Source organism: Panulirus ornatus, chromosome 19 (assembly GCF_036320965.1).
Source record: "Panulirus ornatus isolate Po-2019 chromosome 19, ASM3632096v1, whole genome shotgun sequence".
Taxonomy (NCBI): Eukaryota; Metazoa; Arthropoda; class Malacostraca; order Decapoda; family Palinuridae; genus Panulirus; species Panulirus ornatus.
In genome coordinates this window covers 50,371,821-50,390,274 of record NC_092242.1, presented here as the reverse complement: position 1 = coordinate 50,390,274, position 18,454 = coordinate 50,371,821, and the positions used below count along the sequence as shown (strand labels likewise).

Sequence of the window (18,454 nt, the reverse complement as noted above, 5' to 3'; positions counted from 1 at the left end):
AGATCCCAGTGTCACACCCTACCAGATGTCTTTTGATATATCAAAGGCTACAGCATAAGATTCCCCAGAGTCTTTCAAAGAAAATGTTCAGACGTTAGGAGGATAGGGAAGGTTACAGCAAGCTGACCCCGTTATGTGGATGCCGTCCATACTGGTGACCAGAGAGAAGGCTGGAATTCAAGGTGTTTAAAAAACAGAGTTGAGAATAAATTAGAAGGTTTTGGATACAGTCAGAAACCTTTACTCTTTTTTGGGATGTGCTGTACCTATGTCTGCTAACAAGGTAAAGACAAAGCTTTGGTTTCTAAGTAGACGACGAACCAAGAGCGAGCGCATCTTCGGATGCATGCTCATTCAACAAATGAGAAGGGAAGCCATCTGGCTCATACGCCGGAGAGAGAATGTATAGGATTGTATAGTAGGAGGTGCGACAAAGGCTGAGGACAAGATAAAGTCACCCAAGGTGGAGTGAGAGGCAGATACAGAAACAGAAAGTTCTGTTCTGTCATCGACAGAGAGAGACAGACAGAGAGAGAGAGAGAAAGTGTGTGTGTGTGTGTGTGTGTGTGTGTGCGCGCGCGTTGCTAAAATGAAAAAGCAAAGGAGAGGTATTATGAATACCAGAAGGATCTATCAGTTGAAAGAGAGGTTATGTTACGCTTCTGTTTGATAAAGGAACACATTACTTCACATATATGATGTATAATAAGATAAAACAATTTGATGTAGCATAGTATAATTATATAATGGAATATGATATAATACAGTATTGTATAATATATGATATAATATATATATATATATTTTTTTTTTTTTTTTTTTTTTATACTTTGTCGCTGTCTCCCGCGTTTGCGAGGTAGCGCAAGGAAACAGACGAAAGAAATGGCCCAACCCCCCCCCCATACACATGTATATACACACGTCCACACACGCAAATATACATACCTACACAGCTTTCCATGGTTTACCCCAGACGCTTCACATGCCTTGCTTCAATCCACTGACAGCACGTCAACCCCTGTATACCACATGACTCCAATTCACTCTATTTCTTGCCCTCCTTTCACCCTCCTGCATGTTCAGGCCCCGATCACACAAAATCTTTTTCACTCCATCTTTCCACCTCCAATTTGGTCTCCCTCTTCTCCTCGTTCCCTCCACCTCCGACACATATATCCTCTTGGTCAATCTCTCCTCACTCATTCTCTCCATGTGCCCAAACCATTTCAAAACACCCTCTTCTGCTCTCTCGACCACGCTCTTTTTATTTCCACACATCTCTCTTACCCTTACGTTACTTACTCGATCAAACCACCTCACACCACACATTGTCCTCAAACATCTCATTTCCAGCACATCCATCCTCCTGCGCACATCTCTATCCATAGCCCACGCCTCGCAACCATACAGCATTGTTGGAACCACTATTCCCTCAAACATACCCATTTTTGCTTTCCGAGATAATGTTCTCGACTTCCACACATTTTTCAAGGCTCCCAAAATTTTCGCCCCCTCCCCCACCCTATGATCCACTTCCGCTTCCATGGTTCCATCCGCTGACAGATCCACTCCCAGATATCTAAAACACTTCACTTCCTCCAGTTTTTCTCCATTCAAACTCACCTCCCAATTGACTTGACCCTCACCCCTACTGTACCTAATAACCTTGCTCTTATTCACATTTACTCTCAACTTTCTTCTTCCACACACTTTACCAAACTCAGTCACCAGCTTCTGCAGTTTCTCACATGAATCAGCCACCAGCGCTGTATCATCAGCGAACAACAATTGACTCACTTCCCAAGCTCTCTCATCCCCAACAGACTTCATACTTGCCCCTCTTTCCAGGACTCTTGCATTTACCTCCCTTACAACCCCATCCATAAACAAATTAAACAACCATGGAGACATCACACACCCCTGCCGCAAACCTACATTCACTGAGAACCAATCACTTTCCTCTCTTCCTACACGTACACATGCCTTACATCCTCGATAAAAACTTTTCACTGCTTCTAACAACTTGCCTCCCACACCATATATTCTTAATACCTTCCACAGAGCATCTCTATCAACTCTATCATATGCCTTCTCCAGATCCATAAATGCTACATACAAATCCATTTGCTTTTCTAAGTATTTCTCACATACATTCTTCAAAGCAAACACCTGATCCACAGGTTGAAAGATATATATATATATATATATATATATATATATATATATATATATATATATATATATATATATATATATATATAAGTGGTAGAGGATGTGTGGATCAGGTGTTTGCTTTGATGAATGTATGTGAGAAATACTTAGAAAAGCAAATGGATTTGTATGTAGCATTTATGGATCTGGAGAAGTCATATGATAGAGTTGATAGAGATGCTCTGTGGAAGGTATTAAGAATATATGGTGTGGGAGGAAAGTTGTTAGAAGCAGTGAAAAGTTTTTATCGAGGATGTAAGGCAAGTGTACGTGTAGGAAGAGAGGAAAGTGATTGGTTCTCAGTGAATGTAGCTTTGCGGCAGGGGTGTGTGATGTCTCCATGGTTGTTTAATTTGTTTATGGATGGGGTTGTTAGGGAGGTGAATGCAAGAGTTTTGGAAAGAGGGGCAAGTATGAAGTCTGTTGTGGATGAGAGAGCTTGGGAAGTGAGTCAGTTGTTGTTCGCTGATGATACAGCGCTGGTGGCTGATTCATGTGCGAAACTGCAGAAGCTGGTGACTGACTTTGGTAAAGTGTGTGAAAGAAGAAAGTTAAGAGTAAATGTGAATAAGAGCAAGGTTATTAGGTACAGTAGGGTTGAGGGTCAAGTCAATTGAGAGGTAAGTTTGAATGGAGAAAAACTGGAGGAAGTAAAGTGTTTTAGATATCTGGGAGTGGATCTGGCAGCGGATGGAACCATGGAAGCGGAAGTGGATCATAGGGTGGGGGAGGGGGCGAAAATCCTGGGAGCCTTGAAGAATGTGTGGAAGTCGAGAACATTATCTCGGAAAGCAAAAATGGGTATGTTTGAAGGAATAGTGCTTCCAACAATGTTGTATGGTTGCGAGGCGTGGGCTATGGATAGAGTTGTGCGCAGGAGGGTGGATGTGCTGGAAATGAGATGTTTGAGGACAATGTGTGGTGTGAGGTGGTTTGATCGAGTAAGTAACGTAAGGGTAAGAGAGATGTGTGGAAATAAAAAAAGCGTGGTTGAGAGAGCATAAGAGGGTGTTTTGAAATGGTTTGGGCACATGGAGAGAATGAGTGAGGAAAGATTGACCAAGAGGATATATGTGTCGGAGGTGGAGGGAACGAGGAGAAGTGGGAGACCAAATTGGAGGTGGAAAGATGGAGTGAAAAAGATTTTGTGTGATCGGGGCCTGAACATGCAGGAGGGTGAAAGGAGGGCAAGGAATAGAGTGAATTGGATCGATGTGGTATACCGGGGTTGACGTGCTGTCAGTGGATTGAATCAGGGCATGTGAAGCGTCTGGAAAGCTGTGTAGGAATGTATATTTGCGTGTGTGGACGTGTATGTATATACATGTGTATGGGGGTGGGTTGGGCCATTTCTTTCGTCTGTTTCCTTGCGCTACCTCGCAAACGCGGGAGACAGCGACGATGCAAAAAAAAAAGAAAAAAAAAAATATATATATATATATATATATATATATATATATATATATATATATATATATATATATATATATATATATATATATATACATATGTGTGTGTGTGTGTGTGTGTGTGTGTGTGTGTGTGTGAAGGGCTCAGCTTCACATTTTGCTGTTGAGTACTAATGATAACGACATACAGACAGATACTTACTTCTAATATGACCTTCATTAAGGAAGCACGAGTATAAAAGCTTCATTCATCTTTACTTGAAAATCTGTTCAAATCATCACTCCACCTTTACCTTTTCTAAGCATTATCATTTGGGAATTTCATCTCCTGACATCAATCCCATTCCTATTTATGCGTGATTAAATTGTGCCTCTCTATCCCCGTCAGGAGCGTTCCTGTTCCCTTACTTGATCATGCTGGCTGTTGAGGGCATCCCAGTGTTCTACCTGGAGCTGGCGGTCGGCCAGCGACTCAGAAAAGGCGCTATTGGCGTGTGGAACCAGGTAGGTGACCGCTGACGTTCTCAAGAGAAAAAATTAAAAACAAATAAGAGAAGAGATTTCACCTTGGGGAAATGTATATAGGATGTTTCTTGAAGAAATTATTTATATATATATATATATATATATATATATATATATATATATATATATATATATATATATATATATATATATATATATATATATATATATATATATATATATATATATGCTAGCCAGGGTTACTTGCTTAATGAGGTTTGATCTGATTGTCATTAGTGTAAACCAGTGATTCTTACGACCACTATTTGGTAACGACCAGATGATTATCGTCAGTACTATATAGTGACAGTGTCTAACGAGCTGCCATTTGTTGTCGTTAACCGTGCCGCTAATGTCAACATTACATCCCTCGTGTTAACAACATCCCCCACTGCCGTGCTACACAAACACAACTCACACGACCACTGTTACTACGACTACAACTACGACTCCTGCAATTACCCATACTTGTCTTGCTCCTACTAACACTATTTCTACAACCACTACTCCTGCAAAGTCTTCTACTTCTACTCCTACTCCTGCTACACTACTGCTGACACTCTTACAACTATTGTCCCGACAACGACCCTTAATACTACTGCTGATGCTAGTGCTATTATTTCACCTCTGCTGACACGACTGCCTCAACTGCTGCTGCTGCTGTACCATTATTTACACAATTACTGACACTATTCATACATCCTCTTCTCCTGCCACGACCTCTATGATGGACACGATTATCACTACTAGTACTGTTACCTCTGCTATTACTATCAACATTAGTAATACTATTACCACTACTACTACTACTGCTATTAATAATGTTATCAATAATGATAATGACAATAATAATGATAATAATGATGATAATAATACTGATGATCTCTTATCTCTGTGTGGTACACAGGTGTCGCCGTACTGTGGAGGGATTGGCGTGGCGTCCGCCTTCGTATCCTTCAACGTGGCTCTCTACTACAACACCATCATCGCCTGGTGCCTCTACTACCTGGCTGAGGTCAGGAACTCCCACCTCATGAACTTCTTTGGTAGTCATTATAGCGTCATGCACAGTGACCAGTATGTTTCATATATATTGGTTAGTGTTATATATATATATATATATATATATATATATATATATATATATATATATATATATATATATATATATATATATATATATATATATGTGTGTGTGTGTGTGTGTGTGTGTGTGTGTGTGTGTGTGTGTGTGTGTGTGTATATATAGATAGATAAATAGATAGATAGATAGATACCTAGAAGTGAACATGGCAGTGAATGGAACTATGGAAGTGAAATGTTTGTGGACAATATGTGTCGTGAGAAGGGTTTACCAAGGGAAGCAATGGTAGGTTAAGAAAGAGGAGTGACAGTCAAAAGAGTTAGGTTATGAGAGTTGAAGGCGGTGCGCTGCGATGGTCTGGACATACAGAGAGAATGAGTGAAGAGGTTGACAAAGAGGATATATGCGTCAGAAGTGGAGCCAACACGGAGTAGAGGGAGATCAAATTGGAGATGGAAGGATGGAGTGAACAAAAATTGGAGTGCTCCCTTCGAAAAGGATATTGCTTGGCCAGCAGGAGTCGATAGATAATAGCTAACCTATGATAGATATCATCTCACAGCCATATATATAATCTTAGATAATACATATGAGACACATGAAAGATAGACTGTATCAGGTATGTACAATAGATAACGAAACAGATTGTAGTCGAGGCACAAGACCTAGCTAGTCCTTGACTCGTCTGGCAGCGGGTTACGGCAGCGCGTGACTCCACGGTTAAAACTTTACCTGGCTTCGAAAGTAAGTCACTCTAACGATGGCGAGTCTCTTCTGTGTGCGTGTGTGTGTGTGTGTGTGTGTGTGTGTGTATGTGTGTGGCCAAGACCAGAGCCGTCCCCGAGGACCCCCCCCCCCCCCCCTGCAGCACTACTCCTATTGTCTCTGTCTCCAGACACAAGTTACTGAGACATTGTCTCTTCCACTCTGACGGCTGCCTGTGTATCCAGGGCGGCGGTATACGTCCTTGTCAATAACTATGACCCGCCACATTTTAAAAGACAGGTTTTTCGCTTTCTCCAAAATTCGCAAAAAAAAAAAAAAACCTTGTCTTCTCTTTTTCACTTTCATAACCCTCTCTATATTTCAATTAAGGCCCAGCCTTGATGTGGACTTCTGTCCGTGACTGAATATATATATATATATATATATATATATATATATATATATATATATATATATATATATATATATATATATATATATATATATCTTTTCTTTCATACCATTCGCTACTTCCAGCGTTAGCGAGGTAGCGTTAAGAACAAAAGACTGGACCTTTGAGGGAATAACCTCACCTGGCCACTTCTCTGTTCCTTCTTTTGGAAAATAAAAAAAAAGAGAGGGAGGATTTCCAGCCCCCCGCTCCCTTCCCTTTTAGTCGCCTTCTACGACACGCAGGGAATACGTGGGAAGTATTCTTTCTCCCCTATCCCCAGGGATAATATATATACATATATATATATATATATATATATATATATATATATATAATTTTTTTTGTTATTATACTTTGTCGCTGTCTCACACGTTAGCGAGGTAGCGCAAGGAAACGCACGAAAGAATGACCCGCCCACATACACATGTATACATATACACGTCCACACATGCATATATACATACCTATACATCTCAACGTATACATATATATACATACACAGACATATACATATATACACATGTACATAATTCATACTTGCTGCCTTTATTCATTCTCGTCGCCACCCCGCCACATATAAAATGACAACATCCTCGCCCCGCACGCGCACGAGGTAGCGATAGGAAAAGACAACAAAGGCCACATTCGTTCACACTCAGTCTCTAGCTGTCATGTAATAATGCACCGAAACCACAGCTTCCTTTCCACATCCAGGCCCAACAAAATTTTCCATGGTTTACCCTAGACGCTTCTTATATATATATATATATATATATATATATATATATATATATATATATAATATATATATATATATATATATATATATATATATATATATATATATATATATTTTTTTTTTTTTTTTTTTTTTTTTTACTTTGTCGCTGTCTCCCGCGTTTGCGAGGTAGCGCAAGGAAACAGACGAAAGAAATGGCCCAACCCCCCCCATACACATGTACATACACACGTCCACACACGCAAATATACATACCTACACAGCTTTCCATGGTTTACCCCAGACGCTTCACATGCCTTGATTCAATCCACTGACAGCACGTCAACCCCTGTATACCACATCGCTCCAATTCACTCTATTCCTTGCCCTCCTTTCACCCTCCTGCATGTTCAGGCCCCGATCACACAAAATCCTTTTCACTCCATCTTTCCACCTCCAATTTGGTCTCCCTCTTCTCCTCGTTCCCTCCACCTCCGACACATATATCCTCTTGGTCAATCTTTCCTCACTCATTCTCTCCATGTGCCCAAACCATTTCAAAACACCCTCTTCTGCTCTCTCAACCACGCTCTTTTTATTTCCACACATCTCTCTTACCCTTACGTTACTTACTCGATCAAACCACCTCACACCACACATTGTCCTCAAACATCTCATTTCCAGCACATCCATCCTCCTACGCACAACTCTATCCATAGCCCACGCCTCGCAACCATACAACATTGTTGGAACCACTATTCCTTCAAACATACCCATTTTTGCTTTCCGGGATAATGTTCTCGACTTCCACACATTTTTCAAGGCTCCCAAAATTTTCGCCCCCTCCCCCACCCTATGATCCACTTCCGCTTCCATGGTTCCATCCGCTGACAGATCCACTCCCAGATATCTAAAACACTTCACTTCCTCCAGCCTCTCACCATTCAAACTCACCTCCCAATTGACTTGACCCTCAACCCTACTGTACCTAATAACCTTGCTCTTATTGACATTTACTCTTAATGTGGGAGTGGGAGAAGTATAAAAGAAAGAGACAGGAGGTCAAGAGAAAGGTGCAAGAGGTGAAAAAAAGGGCAAATGAGAGTTGGGGTGAGAGACTATCAGTAAATTTTAGAGAGAATAAAAAGATGTTCTGGAAGGAGGTAAATAGGGTGCGTAAGACAAGGGAGCAAATGGGAACTTCAGTGATATATATATATATATATATATATATATATATATATATATATATATATATATATATATTTATATATATATATATATATATATATTTATATATATATATATATATATATATATATATATAGATAGATAGATAGATAGATAAATAGATAGATTGATAGATAGATAGATAGATAGATAAATAGATAGATAGATAGATAGATAGATATAGATATAGATATAGATATATGGATGTGAAAAGGGAGCTGTGGATTTTGTGCATTACACATGACAGCTAGAGACAGTGTGAACGAATGTGGCCTTTTTTGTCTTTTTCTAAAGCTACCTCGCTGGAGGCGGGGTGGGGGGGTGGGGGAGGGGTGGTTGCTATTTCATGTGTGGCGGGGTGGCGACGAGAATGGATAAACGCAGCAAGTATGAGTATGTACATGTGTATATAAGTATATGTCTGTGTATGTATATGTATGTATACGTTGAAATGTATATGTATTAATATGTGCGTATGTGGGCGTTTATGCATATACATTTGTATATGGGTGGGTTGGGCCATTCCTCGTCTGTTTCCTTGCGCTACCTCGCTAACGCGAGAGACGGCGATTAGGCATAATATGAATAAACATATATATATATATATGTATATATATATATATATATATATATATATATATATATATATATATATATATATATATATATATATATATATATATATATATATGGTGACTGAGTTTGGTAAAGTGTGTGAAAGAAGAAAGTTAAGAGTAAATGTGAATAAGAGCAAGGTTATTAGGTACAGTAGGGTTGAGGGTCAAGTCAATTGGGAGGTGAGTTTGAATGGAGAAAAACTGGAGGAAGTGAAGTGTTTTAGATATCTGGGAGTGGATCTGGCAGCGGATGGAAACATGGAAGCGGAAGTGGATCATAGGGTGGGGGAGGGGGCGAAAATTCTGGGAGCCTTGAAGAATGTGTGGAAGTCGAGAACATTATCTCGGAAAGCAAAAATGGGTATGTTTGAAGGAATAGTGGTTCCAACAATGTTGTATGGTTGCGAGGCGTGGACTATGGATAGAGTTGTGCGCAGGAGGATGGATGTGCTGGAAATGAGATGTTTGAGGACAATGTGTGGTGTGAGGTGGTTTGATCGAGTAAGTAACGTAAGGGTAAGAGAGATGTGTGGAAATAAAAAGAGCGTGGTTGAGAGAGCAGAAGAGGGTGTTTTGAAATGGTTTGGTCACATGGAGAGAATGAGTGAGGAAAGATTGACCAAGAGGATATATGTGTCGGAGGTGGAGGGAACGAGGAGAAGAGGGAGACCAAATTGGAGGTGGAAAGATGGAGTGAAAAAGATTTTGTGTGATCGGGGCCTGAACATGCAGGAGGGTGAAAGGAGGGCAAGGAATAGAGTGAATTGGAGCGATGTGGTATACCGGGGTTGACGTGCTGTCAGTGGCTTGAATCAAGGCATGTGAAGCGTCTGGGGTAAACCATGGAAAGCTGTGTAGGTATGTATATTTGCGTGTGTGGACGTATGTATATACATGTGTATGGGGGTGGGTTGGGCCATTTCTTTCGTCTGTTTCTTGCGCTACCTCGCAAACGCGGGAGACAGCGACAAAGCAAAAAAAAAAAAAAAAAAAAATATATATATATACCATTCATATATTTTGCTAAAACATTCTTTCAAAATCTATTCTTATACTCCCTGAAGTTTATTGATACTCGCAAACCACAACTCTTATTTGCCCTCTTTGTCAACCCCTGCACCTTCCTTTCTTCACCTTCTGCTACTTTCTCCTGTACATCTCCCAATCACTCGCACTCCTTCCCTGCAAATAACACCCATACACCTCTCTTCCCTCTGTCACTATCGCCTAAACTTCCAGATCGCATCAATCACTGCTCTTTTCACCTGTTCGCCTCCCACCTTCTGCATGCCTCAGACTTCTCTCGCACATGTGAACATTGCGTGCTTAAACATCTTCCGTGTCTCATTCATTTTTCTAGCTTCATTTACCCCCTCTTTTTGCCATTCTACACAATCTCTCCTGGAATCTCTTCTCATAAGCTCCATTCCTGAGCTCACTTACTTTAATAACCCACCTTTCACTCCTATAATTTCCTCTCTTCCTAAAACTCCCACCAAGCTTTCATCAGCTGCTCCTTTCAACATATTCACATCCAAGAATCTCTCCTTTGCATGCCTATCATATGCATATATTTTTACTACGTTGGAGGCTCCAGTCACGGGCAAAAGCTCACATCAAGGCTGAGCCTTAATTGTAATATAGAGAGGATTGTGAAAGGGATAAAGAAGAGCCGAGGATGAAAAACCTGTCCTTTAAAATGTACCATGTCATAGTTATTGGAAAAGACATGAGAAGGTAGAGAGTTCCAAAGTTATGAGGCGTAGGAAAGGAAACACTTACCAAAATGGCCCACCCTTGTATTGCCGATAGTCACACAACATTCATGTGACGCAGCAACTTGCCGAGCATAGTGTGGTTTAGCTAGTGGTAGGAACACACAAGCAGCCAGCTCTCAGGAGCAAAAACCCAAGTAATACCCATAGAAGAGGGAAAGGGACCCAATATTGCGGCGTAGGGCAAGGGGGTCAAGTTTGGAAGTGAGCCTGGGACAGTCTATAAGTCGGATCGCAAGGACAACCCTAAATGTGAAAGCAGTACTCCATACACGGACGGATCAATCCTTTGAATAAACGGAACAACTGTTCGAAAGAGAAAAAATCTCGACATCTGAGCAGGACACCCAGCTTCTTAGAGGCAGACTTAGCTATTCCCGAAATGTGGGGTGTACGAGAAAGAGTGGATGTTAACAGTAATACCAGGTTTGTTCATCGAGTCAAGAAGTAGAATTACAGAACCATGAAAGGAGGGACGGGAGTTGTGATGAGTTTACGACAGAGAGATGGGTAGAGACTTAACAAGATTTTGTGTACCTCACTGAGGTATCCCGTTCAAGTCTCAGTTTATAGAGGAAGTTGTTTCAAGACGAGATGCAGGTCGAATGAGAGGAGTAGATTTGAAGGATGTGGAGAATGCAGTGTTGAGTCGTTAGCATATGAACGCATTCCACTGTTGTTACATTGAACTACACTCAGCATTTGATTATTTGTAGAAGAGAGAAAATCGTTGATAAAAGGGGAGAAAAAGTGTAGGAGACAGGAGAGAGCCTTAAGAGACACCGCTGTTCCGCTGGTGAGGGAGAAAGGACAGAAGCTCATACATCAACAACCACGAACTGGTACATAAGCCAGGAATTTGACCAGGTATTCTCCATCACCAGCCCTTTATCAACACACAATTCCACAAGCTGATTAGCTCGGATGCTGTGAACTCGAACCCAGTGACCTTGGGGGTCTGTGACCTCCGACGCATGTGGCACCTTTGGCCTTAGACCTTTGTGGTCTCGAACATCTGTGACCTCGGACATCTGTAGTCACAGATGCCTATAACCCCGGACGCCTGTGGCCTCTGACTAGAGAGACCTCGGATGCTTGTGATCTCAGACAAAAGCAGTGTGCTGTGCCTGCAGGTGCTCTTGACAAGAGTTACGTGTTGGTCTGACCGAGTGGAGTGTAAGAGGATTAAATAATGAATATAAGAGGATAGGAATTTCACAGAGTTCCAGAAAAGTTAGAATTGACCACAGTACGTTTGTGTGAGACATGGCTGAGAGGTAGTGGCACGTCTGAATGGAATGACGTTATTTATAAATAACACGGAACGGAGTCAAGGGAAACAGCGTGGGTGAAGAGGCTTGTGGTGTGTATGATGCGCGGTCTTACAGAGAATTGGAATGGTGGGTCTGTCGGGTCTCATGGTAGCAATTTGTACGTCAGTATCTTCCTGTGGTTAGTATGGGACCAGAAATATGAAGGTTGAGAGAGGAGAAGTTCCAGGACGTATTTCATGAAGTTTCAAAATTCGTTGCAAATCACACGTTCCGAGGATGTCTGCTCTCGTCAGTCGACGGTGCTGTACCCACATGATATGATCGACAGGTTCCACGATGCTGCATCGCCTTCGTCAGGAGGAATGACACCACACTATAAGAACTAATTTCCCTTCCACAGAGTTTCCGGAGTCCGCTGCCGTGGTCTGAGTGTCCCAAGCAGTACTACGACAACGGCTCCTACAGGATAGTGAAGGAGTGCGAGGTGAGTCCTCTTGACACCAACCTGGTGCCTGGGGTAGAGCAGTGGCCTGGGGTAGAGCAGTGGCCTGGGGTAGAGCGGTGGCCTGGGGTAGACAAGTGGCTAGGGGACCTGGGGTAGACCACCGGCCAAGTAGCCAGTGGTAGGCCAGTGGCCAGGTGACCTGGGTAGACTAGTGGCTCGGAAACCTTTGGTAGGCCGGTGGCCAGGGAACCTGGGGTAGATCAGTAGCCATGCAACCTGGGAACCTGGGGATCTGGGAACCTGGGGTTCACTAGTGGCCAGGAGACTAGGGTTAGACCAATGAGCAGGGGACTAGTTGCCAAGGGAGCTATGGTAGACCTGGGTTAAAATTAGGGTTAGGTGATAGGTAAGGTACAAGGGCAAGGGAAAGGTAGGGATAGTGGCATCGGCAAGGCGAAGATAAGATGATAGGTAAGATACATGGATAAGGTAAGGATAGGGACAGTGGTATGGGTAAGGGGAGGGTAAGATACTAGGCAAGATACAGGGGTAAGGGAAGGGTAGGTACAGTGGTATGGGTAAGGGGAGGGTAAGATACTAGGCAAGATACAGGGGTAAGGGAAGGGTAGGTACAGTGGTATGGGTAATGGGAGGGTAGGGACAGTGGTATGGGAAAGGGGAGGGTAGGGACAGTGGTATGGGTGAAGAAAGGGTAAGGTATTAGGTAAGGCACAGTGGCAAGGTACAGCTGTATGGCCTTACGGTAAGGTAAGATTCTTGGTAAGAAGCGGGTGCAGGAGAAGGTAATGAGGACGTTTCAAAGATTTCCCTTTTCCAGTTACAATCATCTAAAGTAGGAAGACAACATAATTTCATAATGTTTCCCTTTTCAGATTATATTGGTAGATGTAACAACAATTTTCCAATGAAAGATAAAGTTGGCTATCTTGAGAAAACATTTGGGTCACTTCACATCCGTTCCTTATCCTCCAATATCTTGTGATAATATGCAGTAAGTTATATCTTTGTATTCATTTCATGTATTAAGCCCCTAGCTTAGTGCACCATTGTGGTCAAGTAGTCCATTTATCATTGACAGGCCATCTATCTCCCACATTATCACTATCCACTGGTCTATCGGACCCAAACACCATACAATACACTAGGTACAGGATCACAGAGTGATGCATCCGCCCTCGACGATGTCTGAACTAGAACTGAAGGTAGAGGGAGCCAAGTGGTCATCTACATATGGGAACACGGTGGAACAAACGAACTTCGAAAAGCTTTGGGTCTGATAGACCCAAGGGTAGTGCTCCTGAGTTAAGGTAGTTGTTTTACGAAATGTTACATTACAAATCATCGGTGAAAAGTTTTTCGCACAGATGCATTTTGCTCTGTTTCTAGTGAATGGTTGGGTTGGTTGGGTATCTGTTGTACTCTGCGCCGATCAACAACTGCCAGGGTCAATGAGGGCGTCAGGTTATTTATCACGTCCGCCCCTAAAAAAAGAGTTCGTGAACACCTTATTCAGGTATTATGGACGATCCTAAGACCACATACACTCTCACTATGCATGTGGCCCAGGTCGCCTGAATGATTTACTCCACCCACAGAAAAGCAGCCCCACTGAGTACTTCTGGTACCGGGAGACGCTGGAGATCTCCTCTGACATCAACCACCCGGATAAGTTCAACTGGAAGATCGCTGTCTGCCTGCTGATCGCTTGGCTCCTGACCTACCTGTGCATGGCCAAGGGCATCGCTTCCTCCGGCAAGGTAACTCCTTGTGACACTAAGCTTCTCGTGACACCAAGCTTCTTGTAACACCACGCTTCTCATAACGCTAAGCTCATCATGACACCAAGCTTCGTGTTTCACCAAGCTTTTTATGACGCTCAGCTCCTTGTAACCAAACACTTATTGTAACACTAAACTTCTCGCGACGCAAAGCTTCATGAGACACTAAGCTTCTCATGACACCAAGCTTCTTCCATAATCAAGCTTCTTGTAACATTAAGCCTCTCATGACACCAAACTTCATGTTCCACCAATCTTATTCTAAAATCAAGCTTCTTGTTACAGTACACAAAGCTTCTTCTAAAATCAAGCTTCTTGTTACACCAATCTTCTAAAATCAGGCTTCTTGTTGCATCAAGCTTCTAAAATCAAGCTTTTTATCACACCAAGCTCCTTCTAAAATCAGGCTTCTTGTTACACTAACCTTCTTCTAAAATCAGGCTTCTTGTTGCATCAAGCTTCTAAAATCAAGCTTTTTATCACACCAAGCTTTTCCCAAAATCAAGCTTCTTGTTACACCAAGCTTATTCTAAAATCAGACTTCTTGTTACAGTACACCAAGCTTCTCAAATCAAGCTTCTTGTTACACCAAGCTTATTCTAAAATCAAACTTCTTGTTACAGTAAACCAAGCTTCTAAAATCAAGCTTCCCGTGACATCAACAGGGACAACTTAAATAAAACATGGTTTCCTGCACGACTCTCCAAATGTAACACAGGCTTACCCTTCCAAATGTAACATGGGTTCGACCTGCCAAACACAACATAGGTTTACCCTCCCAAATGTAACATAGGTTCGACCTCCTACATGTGACATAGGCTCGATGTCCCAAACGTAGCAAAGGCTTGACCACCCAAATGTAACATACATAGGTTCGACTTCCCAAACGTAACAAAGGCTCCTCATATGGGATCCAAAACTAACATGAGGTCTTACTAATTCACTGACCCAATATTACAGAGACTTCTTTACAGTCACCTAGATGTAGCCTAGACCCCAGTAAAACCAGCGAGTCTGTAACAACGCCATTGTTGTTTTACAAACCGGACCAAGAAGTCTTTCTTCCTCCTGAAACATCCTTTTTTTCATACACAGACATCCCAGGTCCCTCTCCCAACCAGAGGTCCCTCGCCTCACCTGGAGCAACCCCAGGTCACTCTCCCGACCAGAGGTTCCTCGCCCACAGCAACCTCAGGTCCCTCTCCCAACCAGAGGTTCCTCGCCTCCCCTAGAACAACCCCAGGTCGCTCTCCCGACCAAAGGTTCCTCGCCTACAGCAACCCCTGGTCACTCTCCTTATTGCCCTTCTCTTCTTATACCAACGGCAACCCCAAGTCACTCTCCCAACCAAAGGTTCCTCGCCTTACCCACAGCAACCTCAGTTCACTCTCCCGACCAGAGCTTCCTTGCCTCACCCACAGCAACCCCAGGTTACTTTTCCGACCAGAGCTTCCTGGCCTGACCCACAGCAACCACCGGTCATTCCCCAACCAGAGCTTCCTTGCCTCAGCCACAATAACCCCAGCTTTTTCCTCCTTCTTAATCACGGTACAGACCTGATCAATGGCGTTTTACCTTAAGGTTTTCCTGGGTGTAATTTATTCGTTTCGATTATTTAATGACACCATTTGTTCCCTAATGGATGGCTGGTGTATTGTAGCCGTCCCCCAGCAGTAGGACTAACGTGCACCTACCCAGCCAGGGATGTGGGGCCTTCATAATGATGTTGTGGCACCAGTCTTATGTTTCGGTTCCCTTGAGTTATATATACCTTACTATATTTCTGGTGTACACGTCACAACCTCCTGATGTTTCTCTTCAGTATACTTGTACGAAAACACGCACACAAATACACACACACACACACACACACACACACACACACACACACACACACGGGTGACCGTTCTGACCCTTCTAGATGTTCTATTGCCTTGACATCTACCATTTTCAAAGTCCTTGAATCCCTCCTCAACTCCCATATCCGCAAACACCTTGAAAATCACAGTTTTCTCTCTGATCAGCAGCATGACTTCCGTAAAGTGAAATACACTGGTGATATTCTTTCTTATCTTACTAATGTCTGGTCGTCATGCCTGAAAGATTTTGGGGAGTCAAGTTGCCCTCGACATATCTGAGGCTTTTGACAGCGTGTGACACCAGAGTCTCATCTCTAAGCTCCGCTCTTATTGTTTCTCTCCCTCACTTTGCTCCTTCATATCTAGCTTCCTCCGTGGGTGATCTGTCTCTGTGGTTGTTGATGGATCAACCTCCCGTTCTCCATCAATAGCAGTGTCCCTCAAGGTCTGTCCTGTTCTCTACATTTTTTCTCCTTTCAACGATTTCTTCTCCTCCATTAATAATCCAATGCACTCACACGCTGACGACTCAACATTACACACATCCACATGCTTCAGTTCTGCTCCCTCTTCTCTCACTCGATCTGTATCTTGTCTTGACACGGATATCTCAATAACTCAAAATTAGACAGCATATCTCATTGGGGTAGACAAAATCTTGGTAAGTTTAATGCCTCCAAGATCCAGTCTCTACCCACCTCTGTATCGAAAACTCTTCACAACTCTCGTCTCTCCTTTGACGGTTCTGTAATTCCACCTTTTGATTCAATGAACATATTTGGTACTACTGTAACATTCACTTTCTTAGAAACCCCACATTAAAGGAATAGCTAAGTCTGCCTCTAAGAAACTGGGAGTCCTGTTTAGATGTCGAAAATTCTCTTCTGAGCAGTTGCTCCGTTTATATAAGGGATTGATTCGTTCTTCTATGGAGTACTGCTCTTACATTTGAGGTGGCTTTAAATCTGCATCCTTATTTGACCGAGTTGACTCGAAATCAGTCCACCTTATAAACTCTCCCGGGCTAACTTTCAAACGTAACCTCCTTGCCTTACGCGGCAATATTGGTTCACTTTTCCTCTATACAGATATTTCTTTGGTCTTTTGCACCCGAGAGCTGGCTACCTGCGTGCCCCCACCACTCGCTAGTCCATGCAATACTCGGCAAGCTGCTTCATCACATGATTATTGTGTGGCCATCGGCAACTCAAGGGTGGGCCGTTTTGAACCTGCTTCTTTCCCTACACGTCGAAGCTGTGGAACTCGCTACTTTCTCATGTCTTTCCCAATAACTATGACTTGGTACATTTCAAAAGACAGGTTTTTCACCTTTTCAAAAATTGGCAAATACTTTTCTTGGTCTTTCCTTTTTCTGTTTCATATTTCTCTATATATTTCAATTAGGGCCTCGCCTTAATGTCGACTTATGTCCGTGACGGGAGCCTTCAACATGAAAAATTAAAAATCGTTCACCCCAACACTCATTTGTCTTCTTTTTCAGCCCACTTGCGCCTTCCTCTTAACCTCCTGTCACTTTTTCTTGTACATCTCCAAGTCACACGCATTCCCTCCTTGCACGTAACGCCCATAAACACCTCTTTTTTCTCTTTAACTAGTAACAACGTAACTTCCTCATCCCAACATTCATTACTGCTTCTCACATAACCACCTCCCACCTTCCGCAAGCCACACGCTTCTTTTGCACGCTTCATCCACTGTGTACAAATTCAAGGCCTTTTGACTTCCCCTGTAACTCAGCTCCCGTAATTCCTCTACCGTCTTTGTTGCCCTGCTCTGGAGCCTCTCTATTAGTCCTCTGATCTTCTTTAAGCGCGATGACCAAACCTGAGGAGTATATTCTAATCTTGGCTAATGTTATGACCAATTGCCGAATGTTTCCTTAACCATATAACTTCAGTGATATTCCAATAAATGCCAGCAGACAGTTTGTTTCATCTACCAGCCATCTGAGGTGGGACGATGGCGACAGTTTAGGGACGATCGCCACTACCAAGTCCATCGCACATACAGATCCCTGTTGCGTGTATCCTGATACATCATATTCATACCGAAGACTTTTTCCACCGTGACCCGTCCTCAAACCTTGTGTATCTCTGCGTGGATAGATTAATATAAGAGTTTATTTAAGAATTTATGAAGTATATAATATATATATATATATATATATATATATATATATATATATATATATATATATATATATATATATATATATATATATATATATATATATATATATATATATATAGTTTTTGTTTGTGACAACATTACAGAACTATTCTACTTTAAATCATAAACATTTCTTTAATTTTTTGTCTCGTACTTGGG

The 18,454-nt window shown here is 42.3% G+C and overlaps 1 protein-coding gene across 5 annotated transcripts in view; it reads left to right on the top strand.

Moving 5' to 3' along the window:
* The window catches only part of LOC139755494 (sodium-dependent neutral amino acid transporter B(0)AT3-like), a 343,634-nt gene that overhangs the window by 282,585 nt on the left and 42,595 nt on the right, over positions 1-18,454 (top strand). For all 5 annotated transcript variants that reach the window (XM_071673833.1, XM_071673834.1, XM_071673830.1 and 2 more), the window contains 4 exons: positions 4,009-4,124; positions 5,053-5,160; positions 12,403-12,486; positions 14,064-14,225. In XM_071673833.1, coding sequence (XP_071529934.1) covers positions 4,009-4,124; positions 5,053-5,160; positions 12,403-12,486; positions 14,064-14,225 — 470 coding nt within the window. The remainder of the gene's footprint in view (positions 1-4,008; positions 4,125-5,052; positions 5,161-12,402; positions 12,487-14,063; positions 14,226-18,454) is intronic.